General features: G+C 37.9%; 1 protein-coding gene across 4 annotated transcripts in view; it reads right to left on the reverse strand.

Annotated features, from left to right (window-relative positions):
- The window catches only part of LOC142317329 (BTB/POZ domain-containing protein 6-like), a 69,733-nt gene that overhangs the window by 25,577 nt on the left and 25,360 nt on the right, over positions 1-18,796 (reverse strand). For 3 of the 4 annotated variants that reach the window (XM_075353792.1, XM_075353794.1, XM_075353791.1), the window contains 2 exons: positions 13,684-13,823; positions 648-732 (listed from right to left, as the gene is read on the reverse strand). In XM_075353792.1, coding sequence (XP_075209907.1) covers positions 648-732; positions 13,684-13,823 — 225 coding nt within the window. Of the gene's footprint in view, positions 1-199; positions 276-647; positions 733-13,683; positions 13,824-18,796 lie in introns of all 4 variants that reach the window. The other variant, XM_075353793.1, reaches the window with a different exon arrangement.

The raw sequence follows: 18,796 nt of genomic DNA on the forward strand, positions 1-18,796 counted from the left end.
TTATCTTAAATAAAAGTAATTTATAATTTTTTCTCTCAAATGTAGCTATCTTAATTAATGATTAATAAAATTCTAAGTGCTATTGTTTTCTGTGTTCCTTCTTTTTTCTTGAGTTCTGTTAATTATGGTGATATTCAGTGTTTAAAAGGGATCATAAAAAGCTGTAAAAATATGAAAAAAAATAGTATAATATACTTACTTATTTAGCTGCTACAGCTAGTCTGCAAAATTAATTGGCATATACTGCAACTTCATCTGCAAGAGTTTTGTATGTTCTGCACCAAGAATAAATAAAGGTTTTAGTTTTAATGGAAAAAGCTTTGATTAATACTGAATAGTGATGTTTAGTATAGACTTATGTTTAGACTTATAGCAAATAAATGTGTGCCCCATTCATCTATTTTTTGATAATATTTCTTAATTATTTGAAATTGTCTCTTGGTTTAGTACGAACGTACATACGATACCCAAATATTCAATGTACTTTAAAGGTAATGTATTTTATCAGCCAGTACAAGAATTAGTGCACTAACATTAGTTAAGGCCACTGGCATAACATAGTAATAAATATTGAATATACAGTTTTACAGTGTAGACAAAAACTTCTATTTATATAATACTGTTCTTCGTTAAATTTCATAACTTACCTTTTAAATTGAGATTTTTATCCTGTTGTAAAAAAGATTTTATTTTTAAAAGAAAGTCAACCTTACATATGGTGCCACCCAGTTTCTGAAACAGTATTTGAAATTTTTACAATTAATTCTTCATTCATTTGTTATCAATAAATAATAAATGTTTACTGATGGCCAATGTTAAGGTCTATAGATGCAATTAATTTATATAATCATAAATAAACAGAAAAGAGAAAGGAAAATTAAAAACAATTAAAAAATAGTAAGAGGTAAGGAAAGGAAAAGAGGAAGAGGATTATCTTGTTTTTGAAACTAAATTATAAGTTTCTGAGCGATTCCTAACATGATTTTACAGAAAGATGTAAAACATATGTTTATGCATCAACTATTTGATTCAAAATACTAAGTAGGCACAGTCACTTATCAGTAATTTAAATAAAATGATTAATGATAAATACACTAGAATTTATGTGGAGGTCGAATGGACAAGATGTTTTAAATCTTGTATAAAAACATAATACACCTGTTTTTACTAATTTTTATATACTTAACAGGTTTCAGATGATATGACTGATTATCGTGCTATACTCTATTTTGTTCTCAACTGGAGAACAATAAACTTACCATCAAATCCAGGTTGTTAAAAACTGACAGCCTCTAATAACAAAATGAAGAGATTTGTTGGCTGAATTCAGCATTCCATTTGTGTCCATTACACCTAAGGATTCAACTGAAATACTACAATTTTGGTTTCATGCACTTTTTCAATAATTGGTTTATAGAAGGATCATTTTTTTTTCAAAGTCAACTTTCTGACAGAAATAGTAAATTTAAATTTCTTCATATTTAAGTTTATTGAGATTAATCCAGACAAAAGTTATCAAGAATTGGTTTCATAATAGAATTAGATTACATCAGAGCTTCTAAGGTTGTTGATATGCAGAAGGAAAAAGAAGGGACCTGAATTACTGTTATAGAACTCCTCGCTACTTAGAAACAATCTTTATTATTATTTATATGCAATGTACTCTTAAAAGATCAAGCAAGTTCTAAAAAAGTCAATAGTGTAAATTATTTAACAATATTTTGAAATTCTTATCAAACACTTTTTTACTTCCTTGTGCAAAGTAAAGGCAGAATTGTTATTGTGAAAATTTTCGGTTTTCAGATTGTAACAAAAATATTCATTTTGACCATCCCTGAATCCATTTTGACTATTTTGGCATGATGTCTGTATGTACGTATGTATGTATCTTGCATAATTCAAAAACGATTAGCCATTGGATGTTGAAATTTTGGATTTAAAACTATTCTAACATCTAGTTGTGCACCTCCCCTTTTGATTGCAATCGACTGAACCAAAAGTGTCCAAAATCCCTGAAAAATTGGATTTTTTCTTAACTGCAGTAATAAGCCCTCATTGAGAGCTTTTCAACAATATGTCATATGTTGTACTTATTTTCATTTGTTTCAGAGTTATAGCCAAATGAAATTTTAATTAATGAAATATTTGGATCATACAAGGGAAGGCACATCGGTTCGAATCAGACTTCACTTCCGTTTCGTTTTTATTTAACTGCTTCTATTTAATTAATTTTTTTAACTTTGTTTTTAATTTAAATATATTGATTTATTAATAATTATTAACCCGTAATTGTAAAAAAATTTAAAAAATAAAATTTAAAAATATATGAAAAAATCAGGAGTTATTAGTAAAATAAAATTTTATGTACTTTTAAAAATGTGTATGTGTAATTTAATAGGCATTATTACATATGTGTATATGTAATAGATTTGGTGAAACATCTGATTATTTAATTGAAAATTATACTTTAGAATTGTATTATTTTTGGATTTTCTAGTTTAATTTCTGCTTAATTTTATTTTATTATTCTGGAATTTCTGTTTAATTTTATCTACATTAAAGTTAATTACAGAGTGACTGAAAAATAGACCATCACAAGAACAACATATACAGTGAGCCATACATGACTGATCTTAAATAAATTGCATAGAATTCTTATCTTTTAGTTCATTACTCCTCTGATATTGCCAGACAGTATTCTCCCTAAGTCGGAGTTGATCATCATTTCATTTATTTGTTTTTTGTTACGAATCATTTAATCGCTGTTTGGTTTGATATAATTCTTCTGATCTTCATTTGTGTACACGTTCTCTAGTTTTCAAAATTTCTCTCTCTTTATAGTCATCTTCTTCTCTTAATTTTTTTATTCTTTCTTTGGTGTTCACATTTTCTTCTTCGTTATATCTATCATCTTTTCTTAATCTTTTTATTCCCTTCCCTTGTTCTTAACATTTTCTTTCTCTTCATATTCATCTTCTTGTTGTTTTTTTGAGATATATTTCTTCATGTTATTTTTTTTTTCCTGTATGATTGTTTTTTTTTCACTTTTGATTATTTACCAAATAATCCAATTATAAAAACTGAATATTTTACGCTGTAAGATCAAAATTAATATTTGTAACCAGTATATAGGAGTTCACTAAATGGAATAGTTTAATTATTTATTAACTTTTATTTATACAATATTCCAGAAACCTGAAACTTTTGTTAGTCATTAACTCATGAAGATACGAATAATACTGATCTGGTATTACGAGTAATAAAGGGACTTTTACTCTGTCCTAATATTTCATGTAAGATTGTTGAATTAATAATTGTTTAATTATTTGATGTTAAAAACCAATATTTTAGCGATTGTGTAACTGTAAACTTTAAAGAATTGGATGGTCGTATCTCACTTTCAAATGAAATAAGTTTAAATGAAGTGCAGCAAAAAATGCGTATGTGTAATTTAATAGGAGTACAATGACGTCATGTGGTGTCCACATCAGATTTTTAAAATAAAGAAAAATAGTATCCATTAGGAAAGAGATTAATCTAAAAGAATTAGTAATGTACTAGATGGAATCAGTAGAAGGGAGTGAAGCCAGATTTGAAATATAAAATGTTATCAGAGAAAAACCTATGCCAGTCATCAGGTACATAAGGCTGTAAAGCATAAATATTTGTTATGTTGTAGGTTCAAAGACATGCCACAAATTTGACAAGAGCCCTATAATATACTTATTGTAGGAATATTATTCATGCCTATTATATATAATTATAATGTACCAAAATTAGTGGTCTATTACATAATTTAAAACAAGACTTGAAATATGATATAAGTACAACTTTTCCTTCTTTTCACTTTATTAGCAAACAATTTACCTTGAGAGACTGAAAATGTATTAGAGTGATCTACAGAGAATTTCTGAACATATTTTCAAAGTGTATTCAGGGATAAAATCCAGTTCATAAGAACTTGTAGGTTCTTACAGCCTGCTAATAGTACTTCACGCCTCATTAACATTAATATACTATAAATATTAAATACATCAATCTCTTTAATAAATTTTGCTCATCATTAATTTTTGAGTTACTGGTATCTACAACTGGTTAGAGATAAGTCAACACGCAAATGTAGGGAAAATACTCTGCAAATGTCTGTGACACATTATTTAAAATACTTAATTTCATCTGATTCATAGTCAACATGCACATATCTTCTCATACTATTACTAATTTTTATAATTCCAAAAGTTGTTTATATTAATCCTAACATTTTTAAACCATTCATAAAACCTTTGTATACATTATTGATATCACAGCTTACCTTTGCCCATATTCTCTGAGTTTGTTAATATTTAATATTGAACATTTTCTTTTATGAGCAAGCTTATTTGTTAGTGTTATGTTTTGTTCAATGATTCTATTAAACAAATTTAAAAAATAGACTTAAAATAGAAAATAAGATTACGTTCAAAACCCGTTCATAAAAATCCTTTTGCTTAAAATGTAAACATAGATGACCAACGTTTTTCTGTTAGATAGTTTTTCTGATGACCATTCTAATTTTTTCAATCGGAATTGAAAATTATTATTATTTAATAATCAGATTATCATCAGAACATTTTTAATTTCTTCATACGTTGGGAATGAGCGCAAAATAATCTTTTATATGAGCAATAACAAATGGCATTTGATAGTTAAAAAAAAGCTAAAAACAGCAACTTTTCCATCTTAGTGAGAATAATATTTAAAATATAGAGGGATTTATATATTCTTATCCTCTTATCCTATTTTACCCTCTTATCCATTTTAGTAGAAATATTTTACTAAACGGTGTAAAGTTAATTTACCTTAAAGTTCATAGAAAAAAAGATACGAATAATGAAATCGGTCTAATATACAAAATGATTCACGAAGAATGTAACAAACTTTCATGAATGTTCTTTGATGAATATAAAGAATACGAGGGTTATTTTTTTTCAAGGTCCGATCGGTCGCGAAATAAAAAACCGCGCAAAAATCGGATGAACCCGTAAAAGTGTTGGGGAAAGCAGGCAACACAGCTGCTGGTTCGTATGAAATCCATTATAACTTGATCAAGCACAGCTGAACACCACTGCAAAACGCAGATTACTAGAACTGTATAATCAAATATGGCGCGATGGAATGTACCCGTAGCAGCGGAAAAAAGCCCATTTTCCAGTACCGAAGAAAAATAAAAATTTAACAGATCCCAATAGCTACCCTCCTATTTCTTTGACGTGCGCTATGGGAAAAATACTTGAAAAAATGATTAATAATCGACTCGTTTGGCTTTTAGAAAAAGAAAACTTGATATCACCATATCAAGTAGATTTTCGATAATACCATTCCACCACTGAACAAATGATCAACTTAGAGAACATTATATACAACAGCTTTATTAAAAGGAAACATTAAGCTGAAGGCTTTCGATATGAGCTGGCGACATGGAATAATGCTCCAGATACATGAACGGGGCATTCGTGGCAATCTGCCAATTTTATTCAGCAACTATGTGAATGACCATACTTTCCAAGTACACGTCAACAATGAATATTCTTCTGAAAGAATCTTGGAAACTGGCATACCACAAGGTTCGCCGTTGAACGTTACGATCGCCATTAATAAATTGATATAGCCATTCCAGTAGAAATCAGCAAAAGGGTCTATGTTGATGCTTTGGCAATTGTCTATACCAGCAACAAGACTGCTATGGAGAAATACAAATTACAACGAGCTATTAGCGCTCTAAATGAAGTTGCAATGAAGTTGGAATAATGGATTCCAATTTTTACCAGAAAAAACGTGCTGTGTACACTTCTGTAGGAAGAGAATTCCTTATCAAAGTCCTACATTGACAATTGGCGATAATTTAATACAATATAAGGATAACGTGAGATTTTTAGGACTAGTATTGGATAAATCCCTTACGTGGGGATTACACATACAGGACTTGAGTGTTAGATGCAAAAAAGCCCTAAACATTATAAAATGTTTATCGAAGATTAATTGGGGCTCAGAAAAAGAGATGTTATTGAGACTGCATAAGGCATTGGTTCGATCAAAACTAGACTACCGATGTATTGTATATTCATCCGCTAGGAAGTCGCATTTAAGAAAGTTAGACGTAATACATAATAGCGGAATAAGATATGCGACAGGCGCTTTCCGCACAAGTCCGGCGACTAGTCTATGTCTGAAGCCGAAATACTGCCACTACATTATAGAAGAGAGATCCTTTTGTTAAGATATGCAGCAAACGTATGGGCTTTTCCTGCCCATATAAATCACAAACACTTTACGAATCATTCTATGGCTGCATTATACGAACTTCGTGCTACCTATTCCAGACCAGCCGGAATTAGGTACCACGAATTAAGAAGAAAATACGAAATTGGTATTCCTGAGACACTAGCAATTTCCACAAGAGAAATACTGCCAAGGCTTTTGCCAGCGGTAAATACAAGACTGGATCTCTCTCAGGAAGAAATAAAAAAGAAGCCGGCAGTGATCATCCAACAAGAATTTTTAGCCACTGATATGAAGAACATATCAGAATTTATACTGATGGTTATAAAACCGAACATGGTGTTGGATGCTCCATATATGTAAATGGAGAGGCCCACTATTGGAAACTACCAGATATGGCCAGTGTTTATACGGCAGAACTTACTGCCATTCAGCAAGCTCTTCGCTACACAGAACACTATTGCGAAGAGAGAGTGCTAATATGTTCCGATTCTCTAAGTGCACTTGTTGCAATTCGGAACAAGAACATTAAGGATGTCCTAATTGCAAACATCCTGTCCATTTTGTACGTTCTAAATCAATGAGAACAGCAATGTGTATTTGTATGGACTCCAGGACATGCTGGTATTGCAGGTAATGAAAAAGCAGACGAAGCTGTCAGAAAGGCAACAGTCTGCGATGTTTTGGATGCAATTCCTGTAAGGGTGGCAGATGTTAAAAATTGTCTAACTAACATAATAAGAAACAAGTGGAATACTGATTGGAGGAATTTAAATACAAAATTAAACTCGACCAAAACTTCTCCGTATAAATGGAAAAGCGACGTGAAGTTGACTCGCCGAGATCAAGTGGCTGTGACTAGACTTAGAATCGGTCACACGCGAATAACAAATTCATATTTGTTAACCGGCGAAGAGAGACCAATGTGCGGTGTTTGTAATAAAACCCTTACAATTAAGCATCTAATGGAAGAGTATACCATATGTGAGTATCTCAGAAAGAAGTTCCGGCTAAGAAATGATATTGCTGCTGATCTGGATAATGGAAATGAAGAAAAGATAGTTGCTTATTTACACGCCAGTGGACTTCTTAGAAGTCTGTAAAACTGAAAAATTTAAAGCTGTGTCAAACAAACACTAAGAGGTAGTTTTATATATATAAGGGAGTCTCGAAGCGTGGCACGTATAGTGACGGGAGGTAGCCATCTTGTCTAGGCCACCCTGGCTCGCCTGCATGCAAGAGCAGTGAGTCGGGGTGTGTCCAATGATGGCATGGGGGACCCTCAGGACTGAGGGCGCAAGGCTATGGATAAGCGCAATGCATGCCTGTAGCCAAGTAGGTCAGGACCGGGAAGGGTAGCCTCCCCACCGAGGGGCTTTTTGCCCATCCTGAACAGGTGGTCAGATTGCTCTTATGACGCTGGGAGGACCCCGATGGGTTACGTTTTACGGGACTGTTTATAGGGGGGAGTCAACTGCCACGGCAACCTGAGGCGACTGATATGCTGTTTAAAGACGGCGCCCGGAGGGTGCTTAAATAAATAAATAAACGAGCAGGTAGAAGGAGATAATGGTATTTTAAAGACTTTTATTTTCTATTTATGTTATTTTTGATTTTTCTCAAATTTTTAGATTGGGGCCACTATAAGTGTTGTTCTGTTTATTGTTGTTAGATTAATGTTTTTTTTGTGTACTTTGTCCTTTTAAATAAAAATGTAAGGGCCCTTTACACCCTTACATATGATGACCGTGATGGTGATACTAACCTCTTTTTAAGAATGTGACGTGGACTAATGAAATTAGCAGTCGATGCCCGTAAAAACAAGGAAAAAAATAATACCCTTTTTTTTATTTTTTTTTGTTTCTTTTTTTTTCTTCCCTACTCTCCCCGACCGTATATCCAATTAAGTATACTCAGTCGGGGAGAGTGGTCCTTTTACTCTCAAAGGAGGCGTTCCCCACCCGCCGGCTATACGTCCGGCACGGCAGGTTGGCCTCCCCGGTCTCGGATCTTTTGTTTTACATTGCCTGCCTCTAATCCCCCGCTTTAGAGCCAAGGTCCGGCTATGCCGTCCCCCAGCGCCTCAGCAGGGAACCGAGACTCGGTCTTTACGCCTTTGGCCTCTAATCGACAGCGCCGACCCCACAAAGAGCCTAGGCTCCCGCAGGGACGACCCCGCCGACCGGGACTTGGTCTTTTATTTTAACCCAAACTCAAACTCCCCTGGAGTTCACCCCCTTCTCAGGTACCCGCACACCAAGGCGTACAGGCCCTCCATGGAGTGACTGTCCGCCCTACCCTACTGTTTATACTCCCATTCTTCTGTCTTCATCCTCTTTGGCCCGCAGGACCTCCCCGGCGAACCTGCGGAACCATTCCCAGTTCTCATTGTTGTACCCCAACCGGTTTATGAGATTTTCTGGTGTAAGACCATTAATTACTATTTGACCTCTGTTAACGGCCCATCTTGGACATATGAACAACGTATGTTCGGCATCGTCGTTCTCTGGACAATAGATGCACTGCGGGGTGGCTCTCTTCCCGATCCTATACAGATACTGACCGAAAGAGCCGTGCCCCGTCAGTAATTGTGTCACGTAAAAATTGACATCTCCGAGTCTATTGTTATTCCAGGTTTTAATATTAGGGATTAGGCATCTGGTCCATTCTCCCACTCTGGACCCTGTCCACTCTTCTTGCCATTCTTGTTCTATAATCCCTTCCATCTCTTCTTTCGACATACCGCTGTGTCTGAGGGTTCTGGCTTTTATCTGAAGGTCTATGGGTAGGACCCCGGTCAGTACGCACAGCGCGTAATACGATACCGTACAGTAACTAGCAGCTACACGCAGCAATGCCAGTCTATGGACACTTCTCAACTTCTTTTTATTTCGCTGTATGTTCATTGCCGCCCCCCATATGGGAGCCGCATACAGTACCGTCGAAGTGATAGCCGCGGTTATCAATCTTCGAATAACCATTTTAGGTGTGCCGTGGTTTTGAAATAATCCTCTTAATCCCTTTACAGTAGGAGTAACTCTCCCACAAATCATATCAATATGCTTGCTGAACCTTAAACTTTTGTCCAAAAGTACCCCCAAGTATTTTGTTCCTTTTACTTCATCGATTCTCTGTCCTCTGATATTTAGATTCACACTGGTGAGCCAGCTTCCCCAAATCCGAAACGTTTACGTTGCTCGGATGAAGTCGATCCCCTACGAGATCGGCAGGATAATACACCAAATACTTACAACCTGTCAGTCGCTCAGACCTGTGCCCCCTGGCACAATGTTATTGAGCGACTTGCCGGCGGAGTTCCCCGACCATTTCTTATCTCAGAAGTCGTACCCATACAAGGAGATGTTGCTTGTGAACGAGTTCTTTCTGGCCATTAATGGTCTTCTACCCGAGAGGACCAGGCAACAGGATTTATTAGGAGCTATTTCTAATTTGTTATCCTCCATCCATTCATCTATTTTTCTAAGCGCTTGGTTTGCCTTGTTCTCCAGTTCATTAATATCTCGGTCTTCTACTAATATTGCGATATCATCCGCGTATCCTACTATCGATACCCCTTCGGGGTAGTTCAGCCTGAAGATTTTATCATAGAAAACATTCCATAAGGTTGGGCCAAGGACAGATCCTGCGGCACCCCTCCGAATACCTGAAATATGGCTTTCCTTTCTAGGGTTTTGACCTCTATGAACCTATTTTGCAGATATTGATCTATCTGATTTACTAAGTATTTACTTATTTGCATGGCTTGAACCGCCTCAATGATGGCTGTCCAGGGGACCGTACCAAATGCGTTTCTAACATCAAGCATTATGATCATGGGGATATTTTTAGTCCTCCATGTACCGCTTCTGCAATTTAATGCCCAGTTTTTTACCTTCTCGACTCCGGTCACCGTGGACCGTCCCTTTCTAAATCCGTATTGTTCCGGATGTAGACATTGTTTTTCCTCTATTTCCTCTCTAAGTCTATTTTCTAACAACCTTTCAACTACTTTTCCCATATTATTTATGAGCGTAATCGGTCCATATGCTGTGTTCTCTTGAATTTGTCCTGCCTTTGGGAGGAAGACTGTTCTTGCTTCCTTCCAGCATTCAGGGAAGCTTCTATTTTGTAGGCCGTAGCTGGCTACATCGACTATTTCCCAAGGTACGATCCTAGCTATTATCTTAATGATGGCCGCTGGGATGCCATCTGGGCCGGGGCTTTTCTTATTTTTTAATTTATTTATAGCTTCCATGACCTCTTTTTGTGTAAATCTTCCTCCCTGGCATTCTATCCCTCTCTATTATATTGCTCCTCCGTTCTGGGGAATAACTTTCTGATCTGCAACGCAGCCGTTTCTTCATTCAGTGTCGGAGCTTGTCTCCCAAGCCGCTTGGTTACTATTTTGAAAGCCCTTCCCCAAGCGGCTACGGCTACGGCTAAGGAAAAAAATAATACCCTGGATAAATATAACCCCACGTCCGTGCAAGAACATCTACGCACACGTCCGGGGCGTGCAACGATATGGTACTTCAGTACTTTCACTTACGTCGGCCAACGGGGCAATGGTTTGCTCAGGAGCTCCCTGTGGAGTACGGGATTGGCGGTCCCGAGCTATCTGAGTTGGTTGAGGTTTTGCTTCTCGGATTCGCTCTTACTAGCGGGGGCGGCAGGCATGATCCTAATCTGATTTGCCAACGCTGGGTACAGTGCAGACGGGGAGTGCACATCCATGTTCTCGGTTATGATACAGTGCTGAGGGTGAGCTGCTGCGAGCTTGCTTTGCTGAAGTCTTGCGCTGTTCGGTATGAATCAGTCGCTTCGGCCCTTGGCAGGGATTGTTCCATGAGTAAGGGTATCGGACCCCTTACTGCTACGTGCTAGCCCTAGGATGTCGGTATCGTGGGTCAGGCAGTACCTGACCCACGCAGCAGACTGGGGGAACCCAGGCCAGGATCTATGATCCGGAGCAAGCCCAACCACCTCTCTGCTCGCACCTTGTGAAATGTCGACTGGCGAAAATATAGACTATGAATTTTTCAACATCCGTGGCAGAGGGTCCATGCAAAAACTCTCGTCCTGGAGAGCGTCTTGTCTTCGCAGGCGAGGAGAAAGAAGAGTGAAGAATTTAGTGATAAAGAAGAGGTTATAAATCTGGAAACGAAGAAGGAACTCGTAAGATTAGACCGAAGAGTAGTGGTTCACTACCAAAGTATTTATTTATAAAGAAGAAAGACGGCGATTTTTCGAAAACTAGTCCTTTCGTGATAGCTCGTGCCATCACGGAAGCTGCTGGAAGACCGGTTAAAGAGACAACGAAAACTGCAGTGGGACTTTTTGTGGAAACTGTCAATGACGTTTAATCGTTGCGATTATTGAAAGCCAAGAAGATCGGAATCATGGACATTGAGCTATCTCTCCATAATACTTTGAACACCTCAAAGAGACATTATCGTGTGAAGGGATTTTTTAAATTACAGAGAAGAGGAGATTGTAGATGATCTTCAGGAACAAGGTGTTGCGTGCCGTCGCTTAAACATGCGTCGCAACGGAGAACTTCAACCCTTTGCGTCACACGCGTTAACTTTCAGTAAACCGTAGTGTCCGGAAAAGAAAAGCTAGGTTTCACAGGTTGGATGTGCGTCCGTTTATCCCAACACCTTTGCGATTCACTGGTTATCAGAGATTCGGACACACGGCAGCTCGTTGCACCAGTAAGAAGATATGTGTATGTGGTAAACCATTACATCCAAATGATCCGTACAGGGATCCTCCTGTCTCTGTCAACTGTCACGGACACCATTCTGCAAGGTCTAGGAATTGTCCTATTTATAAACAGCAAGTAGCTGTCCTAAAGATCAAGACAACACAGAAAGTCAGCTACTTTGACACAAGGAAAATTGTGCTTGGCAGAACGCCAAAGATAGCTTCATAAGCATAAGTTGCTGCCGCTCCTGTAGCTCCTACATTTTCTTTAAAATCACAAGATGTGTTCTCAGAATTGGCACCAGCTTTGGCTAAGATGGTCGAATGTATCATCGAGGATAGAATGAAGAGTCGACCGTCAAGAGGGAATAGTCCAAAGTCGTCGCAGAAGAGAGCAAGTTTCCGTTGAAAAGAGCTCCGTAAAGCCTAAATTTGGGCCTACAATTTGCACATATGTTAAACCAAAAGAAGCAGCAACTGAGAGAAAAACTGAGCCAACTACATCTAAAATAAAAGTGCAGAAAGAAGAAATCCCCATCGGGGGATTTGCGAAACCAAAAGTATTGATATTGGGAAAGGAAGATTTTAAACAACCAACAACGGAGCCTCCGAAAGCACGGAGGCCTTTAGCAAAGAGTGCGAGAACTTCGGACGCCCCATATGATCTAGTGGTGAATACATCCAGTCTCGACTGTGAGTATTTCTGACCGCGCCAACGGAGCCGGTGTCATCCGATGCCGGCAACAGAAGATCCTCCGTGACTTACGGCGGAGGATCTGAAGACTCTATCTCCAAGGCCTCAGATACCTTGGATTTCAACATCTTGGCATTTAGGAAGATGGAAAATAGAACCAAAAGGAGGGTGGCCGAAAGGGAAACCAAGGTGATAGATTTGAAGAAGAGATAGATCGTACGTTTCCGTGAAGAATTTTATAATAAAAATTATTTTTTTAAATTTTTTTCATTAACATGATAATTCTGATATGCGTTTTTGATGTTTTATTATAAGTTTTCTGTGTTAAATGGCAAGAGCCCTTTACACCCTTGTCATTTAATGTTTCAGATATTTTTCAATGTATATTTTAATTTTATCAAAGTGAAGTTTTGTTTGATAGTTTTAACCAAATTTCGTAAGAAATGGCTAGAAAGATTTTACAATAACAAGGGCCTTTTGTTATTTTGTGTGTTTGGGAATTTCAATAACTATTGACAAGTCTATCTTTAAATGCTCTTTTTGAGAAGACTAGACTTTGAATATGTCACTTGTGTTCTTTTTAGGGAGGGAAAAGATTTTTTTTTTTTTTTTTTGTTTGTTTTAGACGTGGAAGGTGATAATGACCATAGCAGTCAATGGCTCTAAAACATAAAAAAAATCAATGAAATATGAACTACTATGTATAATTTAAATATAAATGCATACCGGTTAACAATATAATACTAGTAATAGTTGCTATAGTAAATATAAAACATACATTTTTACGAATTAGTAAATTTAACATAAAATAAGTGAACTAAAATTTAGAAGCATGAAAAAATAATTATGATTGATGAAAAGTAATTTAATGGATTTCAACATCATTTAGAACTCTAAAATGTAAACTTATGATACACTATGCCGCAGTTGTTACTTCAGGATAAAGTAATTAATAATAATAATAATAATAATAATACAAAAGTGCGCACGTGCGGGGGTGTGTGTGTTGAATTGTGAATACTAACCGAAAGCCATAATGAAAAGGCATTTCCAGTTCGTGAAAAAGAAATGTTCCATTTCTGGTTAGCAAAATTAAATTCTGGGGAATCAATTCGATTACAGGTTTCCATTGTTAAAATATTTGGTATAATCCATACAAAAATAACTGCAAAAGAAAAGAACACATGGAATACATTATTTTAAGTCGAGTTTTATATTTATAAATTAAAATTAAATCCTACGTATAATGAAGTAGAAATAAGTCCACTAAATTAAATAAAAATTATTTAACTGTTACAGAAATATCGCATGAAAACACATCGGCAGAGTTATACCTCCAGTCTAAATTAAAACCAGTTTTACACTTAATCTGAAGTACCTATAAAAATTTTTTTTTTTTACCTAAATAAATAAATATGTTGTATATACTAAATGTGCTGTTATTTTTAAAGCAGCCGAAGAAAATATACTTATTACAAAATCATATCAATTACATAACACACAACACACCCACAGCAGGCACAAAATATCAGTTATCGATATTTACAATTCAGAGAAGTTTTATAGCGGATTTTATTGAATGCCGCTATACGACTACATTTTTTTTTAAATATGAAAACGATGATGTTATGTGCTTTCAGTATTTTTTATTTTTGAAAAAATATGTTTGCATTGTAGAAAATAGATAAAGACTTTCAAAAGTTTTTTATTTTAAAGAATGAAATCTTAAAATTAAGACGGTTTATAGAAAACCCATTTTGCATGGTAATTACTAGATAAGAAATTCTTGATATATTTAATTTGCAAATTAAATTTAAAGAAATACATACAAATTTGATGCCAAATGATCAATTTTTTTATAACATCAAATGAGGATGCAGATCTAAAATAGTTTTTTTTTTTTTTTGTCTTCAGTCATTTGACTGGTTTGATGCAGCTCTCCAAGATTCCCTTTCTAGTGCTGGTCGTTTTATTTCAGTATACCCTCTACATCCTACATCCCTAACAATTTGTTTTACATATTCCAAACGTGGACTGCCTACACAATTTTTTCATAGTATTTTATTAAAATAATAACTTACAGGTAAATAGAAAGAAAGAAAGGATAGATAGGAGAGGCACAAAAAACATAACAAACATGAAAAATGGTAAAATATAAAATAATAGGAAAATCCCACTAAATGAGACGCGAAATTATTGTAAATTTAAATAAAATAATAATAATATTTTTTTTTGCGGAGGGAGGTGGAAATGCATTTACGCACGGAGTGTCGGGCTCCCGCTGATGGTATTATCCAATCACTATCAGCGGACTACCGACTAAACCCCCCCCCCCCCCTTTCACCAGGACTCGACCCGGAACCGTTAACACATTACTTCCGGTCGAGTCCTCCTATACTAGTCTGATTAGGTGCTACCTAATTTTCAGGACTATCCAGGTCAACATTTTGGCCCTGAGAATGTTGCCGACGAATCGGGCTACACTTTCCCAGCCGCTCAGGTCACGGAACATCATCGCAACCACGTTGTTGGGACTCAGTGCTCCGAGATCCGCTTCTAGTGTCCCTCGATCTGCCGCCCACTGAGCACATTTGAAAAAAGTGAGCTCAGCGTCGTCCCGTACACCGGGGCAATACACGCAGTCGGAGGACGGCGCTTTCCCTATGACATGGAGGTAAGCGCGGAAGTACCCGTGACCCGTTAAAAATTCTCCATGCCGTCGCTCCGTCCACGGTCTGACCAGAGTGATAAGCCTTACGGTCCATCGTTCTCTGGTCTCGTGGTCCCAGGTCTCTTACCATGCGAGGAACGTGCGAGTGCGTTCCTCGCTGGCAATGGTCACCCGGTCTTCGCCTGCCCGTCGCCTGCTGTAGATCACCTGGCGCTCCCTTGCTAAAGTAGCAATGGGTATGACCCCGGCGACCACAAGTACTGCAGGCTCGGAAACCGTCCGATACGCGGAAGCGACTCGCAAGGCTGCGGTACGTTGCACCTGCGCGAGCCGCTTCCGGTTTCTTGCAACTCTTAATGCGTGAGCTCACACTTCCGAACGGTAAAACAGGCTGGAATGCACCGTGGACATCAGTAATCGCCATCTGCTGACCTTCGGTCCGCCGAAATTCGCCCTAAGCCTGCAGAGAGCAGTTACGGCTCTCGCAGCTTTGTCGGCGGCTCTACGAAGCTGCTTAGCAATGCTGAGTTTCCAGTCGATCATCATACCGAGGTACTTTGCGGCCGACTTGGTCTCGACAACCTCTACGCCGACCCGCAGGGAGAGAAGGGTGTTGATACGCTTCTTCGTGAGAACTACGATCTCCGTTTTGCTGAGGGCTAGAGACAATCCATAGTCGTCCAGCCAGGCACCGACTCTGTGCATGGCTCGACTGAGCCTCGGTTGGGCGCGTTCCACGTTGCGATCTGCGACAAGTAGCGCAACTTCGTCAGCGTACCCGACCAAGACAGATTCTTCAGACATCTCCAGCCTAAGCAAGCCATCGTAGATGGCGTTCCAAAGGTCGAGGCCAAACATCGACCCCTGCGTCGCCTCTGACGTGATCGTTGTCCTACGCCAGCCTGAAGCGGTCTCGTAAATTAGACCGCGGTTCCTCAGGTATGCGTACACCATTCTGAGGAGGTATTGAGGCACATGAAACTAATGCTACAGGGCCCGAATCATATCGCTCCACCGTGCGGAGTTGGAAGCATTTTTAACGTCCAACGTAACGAGAAGGACCACACGTCGCGAAAAATGATTGTGGTCCTCTGCTCGCTGCACTGCCTCAAAAACGTCCTAGACCTAGACGCAAACTGAATTGCGTCTAGGGTCGACCGAACCTGCCGGAAACCGTACTGGTTAGGTGACAGGGCACCTGCCTGATTCATCGCCGCAGCCAGTCTTTTCTTTAATAGCTTCTCCAATACCTTTCCAGCTGTGTCAAGCATACACAATGGGCGGTAGGATGACGGCAACTCTGGGTTTTCTTTTCCCTTGGGAATTAGTGCAAGTTGCGCGGTCTTCCCCCTGGCGCTAAAAGACCCAGCCTTCAGATATGCATTATACATGTCCAGTAGAAGACGGGGCCTGAATAATAATAATAAAAATAATGTGTGTCTGCAAGAAACACATTTCTGCCAAAATGAAAATTTTTAAGAGGATATTTTTAAGAGGTTATGATGGATTTCGGCGAGATCAACCACTAAATATGAGTTAGAGGTGGAGTAGCCATATTAACGACTAGAGCTACCGCCGAAGCTGTTGATCTAAATACAAACCTACAAGCTACAAGAATCAAACCTACAAAATACAAGAATGAAGCGTCCACTTCAAGTCACTGTCTGCAGCATATACTTGCCGAATTTTTATTGGAATGAGGATGACATATCACGATTAATTTCTAAGCTACCCCCACCTGTTTTACTGGTGGGTGATTTTAATACTCATAATACTCTTTGGGGATCGGATAGAGTAGATCCCCGTGGAAGGGAAATGGAAAGGTTCCTGATGAATTCTGAACTTATTCTTTTAAACGTTGGGTCAGGAACTTTTTTCGATGCCAGAGGTGGATCGACATCCTTTATAGATCTTACACTCATAAGCGGATCGATAGCACCGAGGTACACCTTCCATATTTTAGACGATTTACGTGGAAGCGATCATTTCCCGGTGCAAATTGTAACTGATGTTACAAGAAAAACATAGCCCATCTCTAAAATATGGTTGTTTGATAAGGCAGATTGGACGAGTTTCACAGCTAGGACGATACGATACTCCCCGAAACAACTGGAGTTATCAGAGACGATGTCGACGCTATAACAAATGCGATACTTGACTCGGCATCGAGATATATTCCCAAAATTTCTGGGAAACTTACTAAGCGACCCGTTCCATGGTGGAACGATGAAATAAGTGAAGCTATAAAAAGAAATAAAAGAGCGTATAACGCATTTAAAAAACGTCCTACGATAGATAATCTTATTGCCTTTAAAAAATACAGGGCGTATGCAAAAAGACTTGATAGATTCAAAAAAACGATCCTGTGTCATTCATTGACAGAACTACTACTACATCAGATGTTTGGAGGAAAGTGAAGGCGATTTGTGGGTGTAACAACTTAGCTCCCATAACTAGCCTTCAAGATGAAGATGAAATTAAGGACACTCCAAACGAAATCGCAGATTTATTATCCAATCACTTCGAGAAGGCCAGCAAAACGGCTAACTACGATGAAGATTTTCGGACGAAAAAAGGAGAACTTAAAGGTCTACTAAATTTCAGAACTTAGTATAATTACTCATATAATGTACCCTTTAAAATGGAAGAATTCGTGAAAGCGTTGGAGAAAACAGGCAACACAGCTGCTGGTTCGTATGAAATCCATTATAACATGATCAAGCAGCTGAACACCACTGCAAAACACAGATTACTAGAACTGTATAATCAAATATGGTGGGATGGAATGTACCCGTAGCAGCGGAAAAAAGCCCATTTTCTAGTACCGAATAAAAATAAAAATTTAACAGATCCCAATAGCTACCGTCCTCTTTCTTTGACGTGCGCTATGGGAAAAATACTTGAAAAAATGATTAATAATCGACTAGTTTGGCTTTTAGAAAAAGAAAACTTGATATCACCATATCAAGCAGATTTTCGACAATACCATTCCACCACTGATCAAATGATCCAAACTATATGCCATTAAATCCAGCCAACAGGACTAACAACGCAGAACACAAGAAAGAGAGCGATGCAGATAAAATTCTAGATTGGGGAAGGAAAGAGCTGCATGGGAGATATATGCATCGTCTAGACCAGGAAGGAGTCGACAAAGCAACATCAAATAATTGGTTTCTGCAAGGAAAGTTACATTCCGAGACGGAAGGGTTTATATGTAGCATACAGGATGAAGTAGTAGCAACAAGAAATTTTAAGAAATTTATTCTTAAAGAAAATATCAACAACAAATGTAGGCTATGTATGCAATACAATGAAACAATACGCCATATAATCACTGGCTGTCCGAATCTAGCTCCGACGAAGTACAGCAGGAGGCACAACAACGTGGCGAAAATTGTACACATAGAACTCTGCAACAGATACAAGTTAGAGTTTCAAAATAAGCCTTACTATACTTATGAGGC

The sequence above is a fragment of the Lycorma delicatula genome, chromosome 1 (genome assembly GCF_047948215.1).
Source record: "Lycorma delicatula isolate Av1 chromosome 1, ASM4794821v1, whole genome shotgun sequence".
In the NCBI taxonomy this organism is placed as follows: Eukaryota; Metazoa; Arthropoda; class Insecta; order Hemiptera; family Fulgoridae; genus Lycorma; species Lycorma delicatula.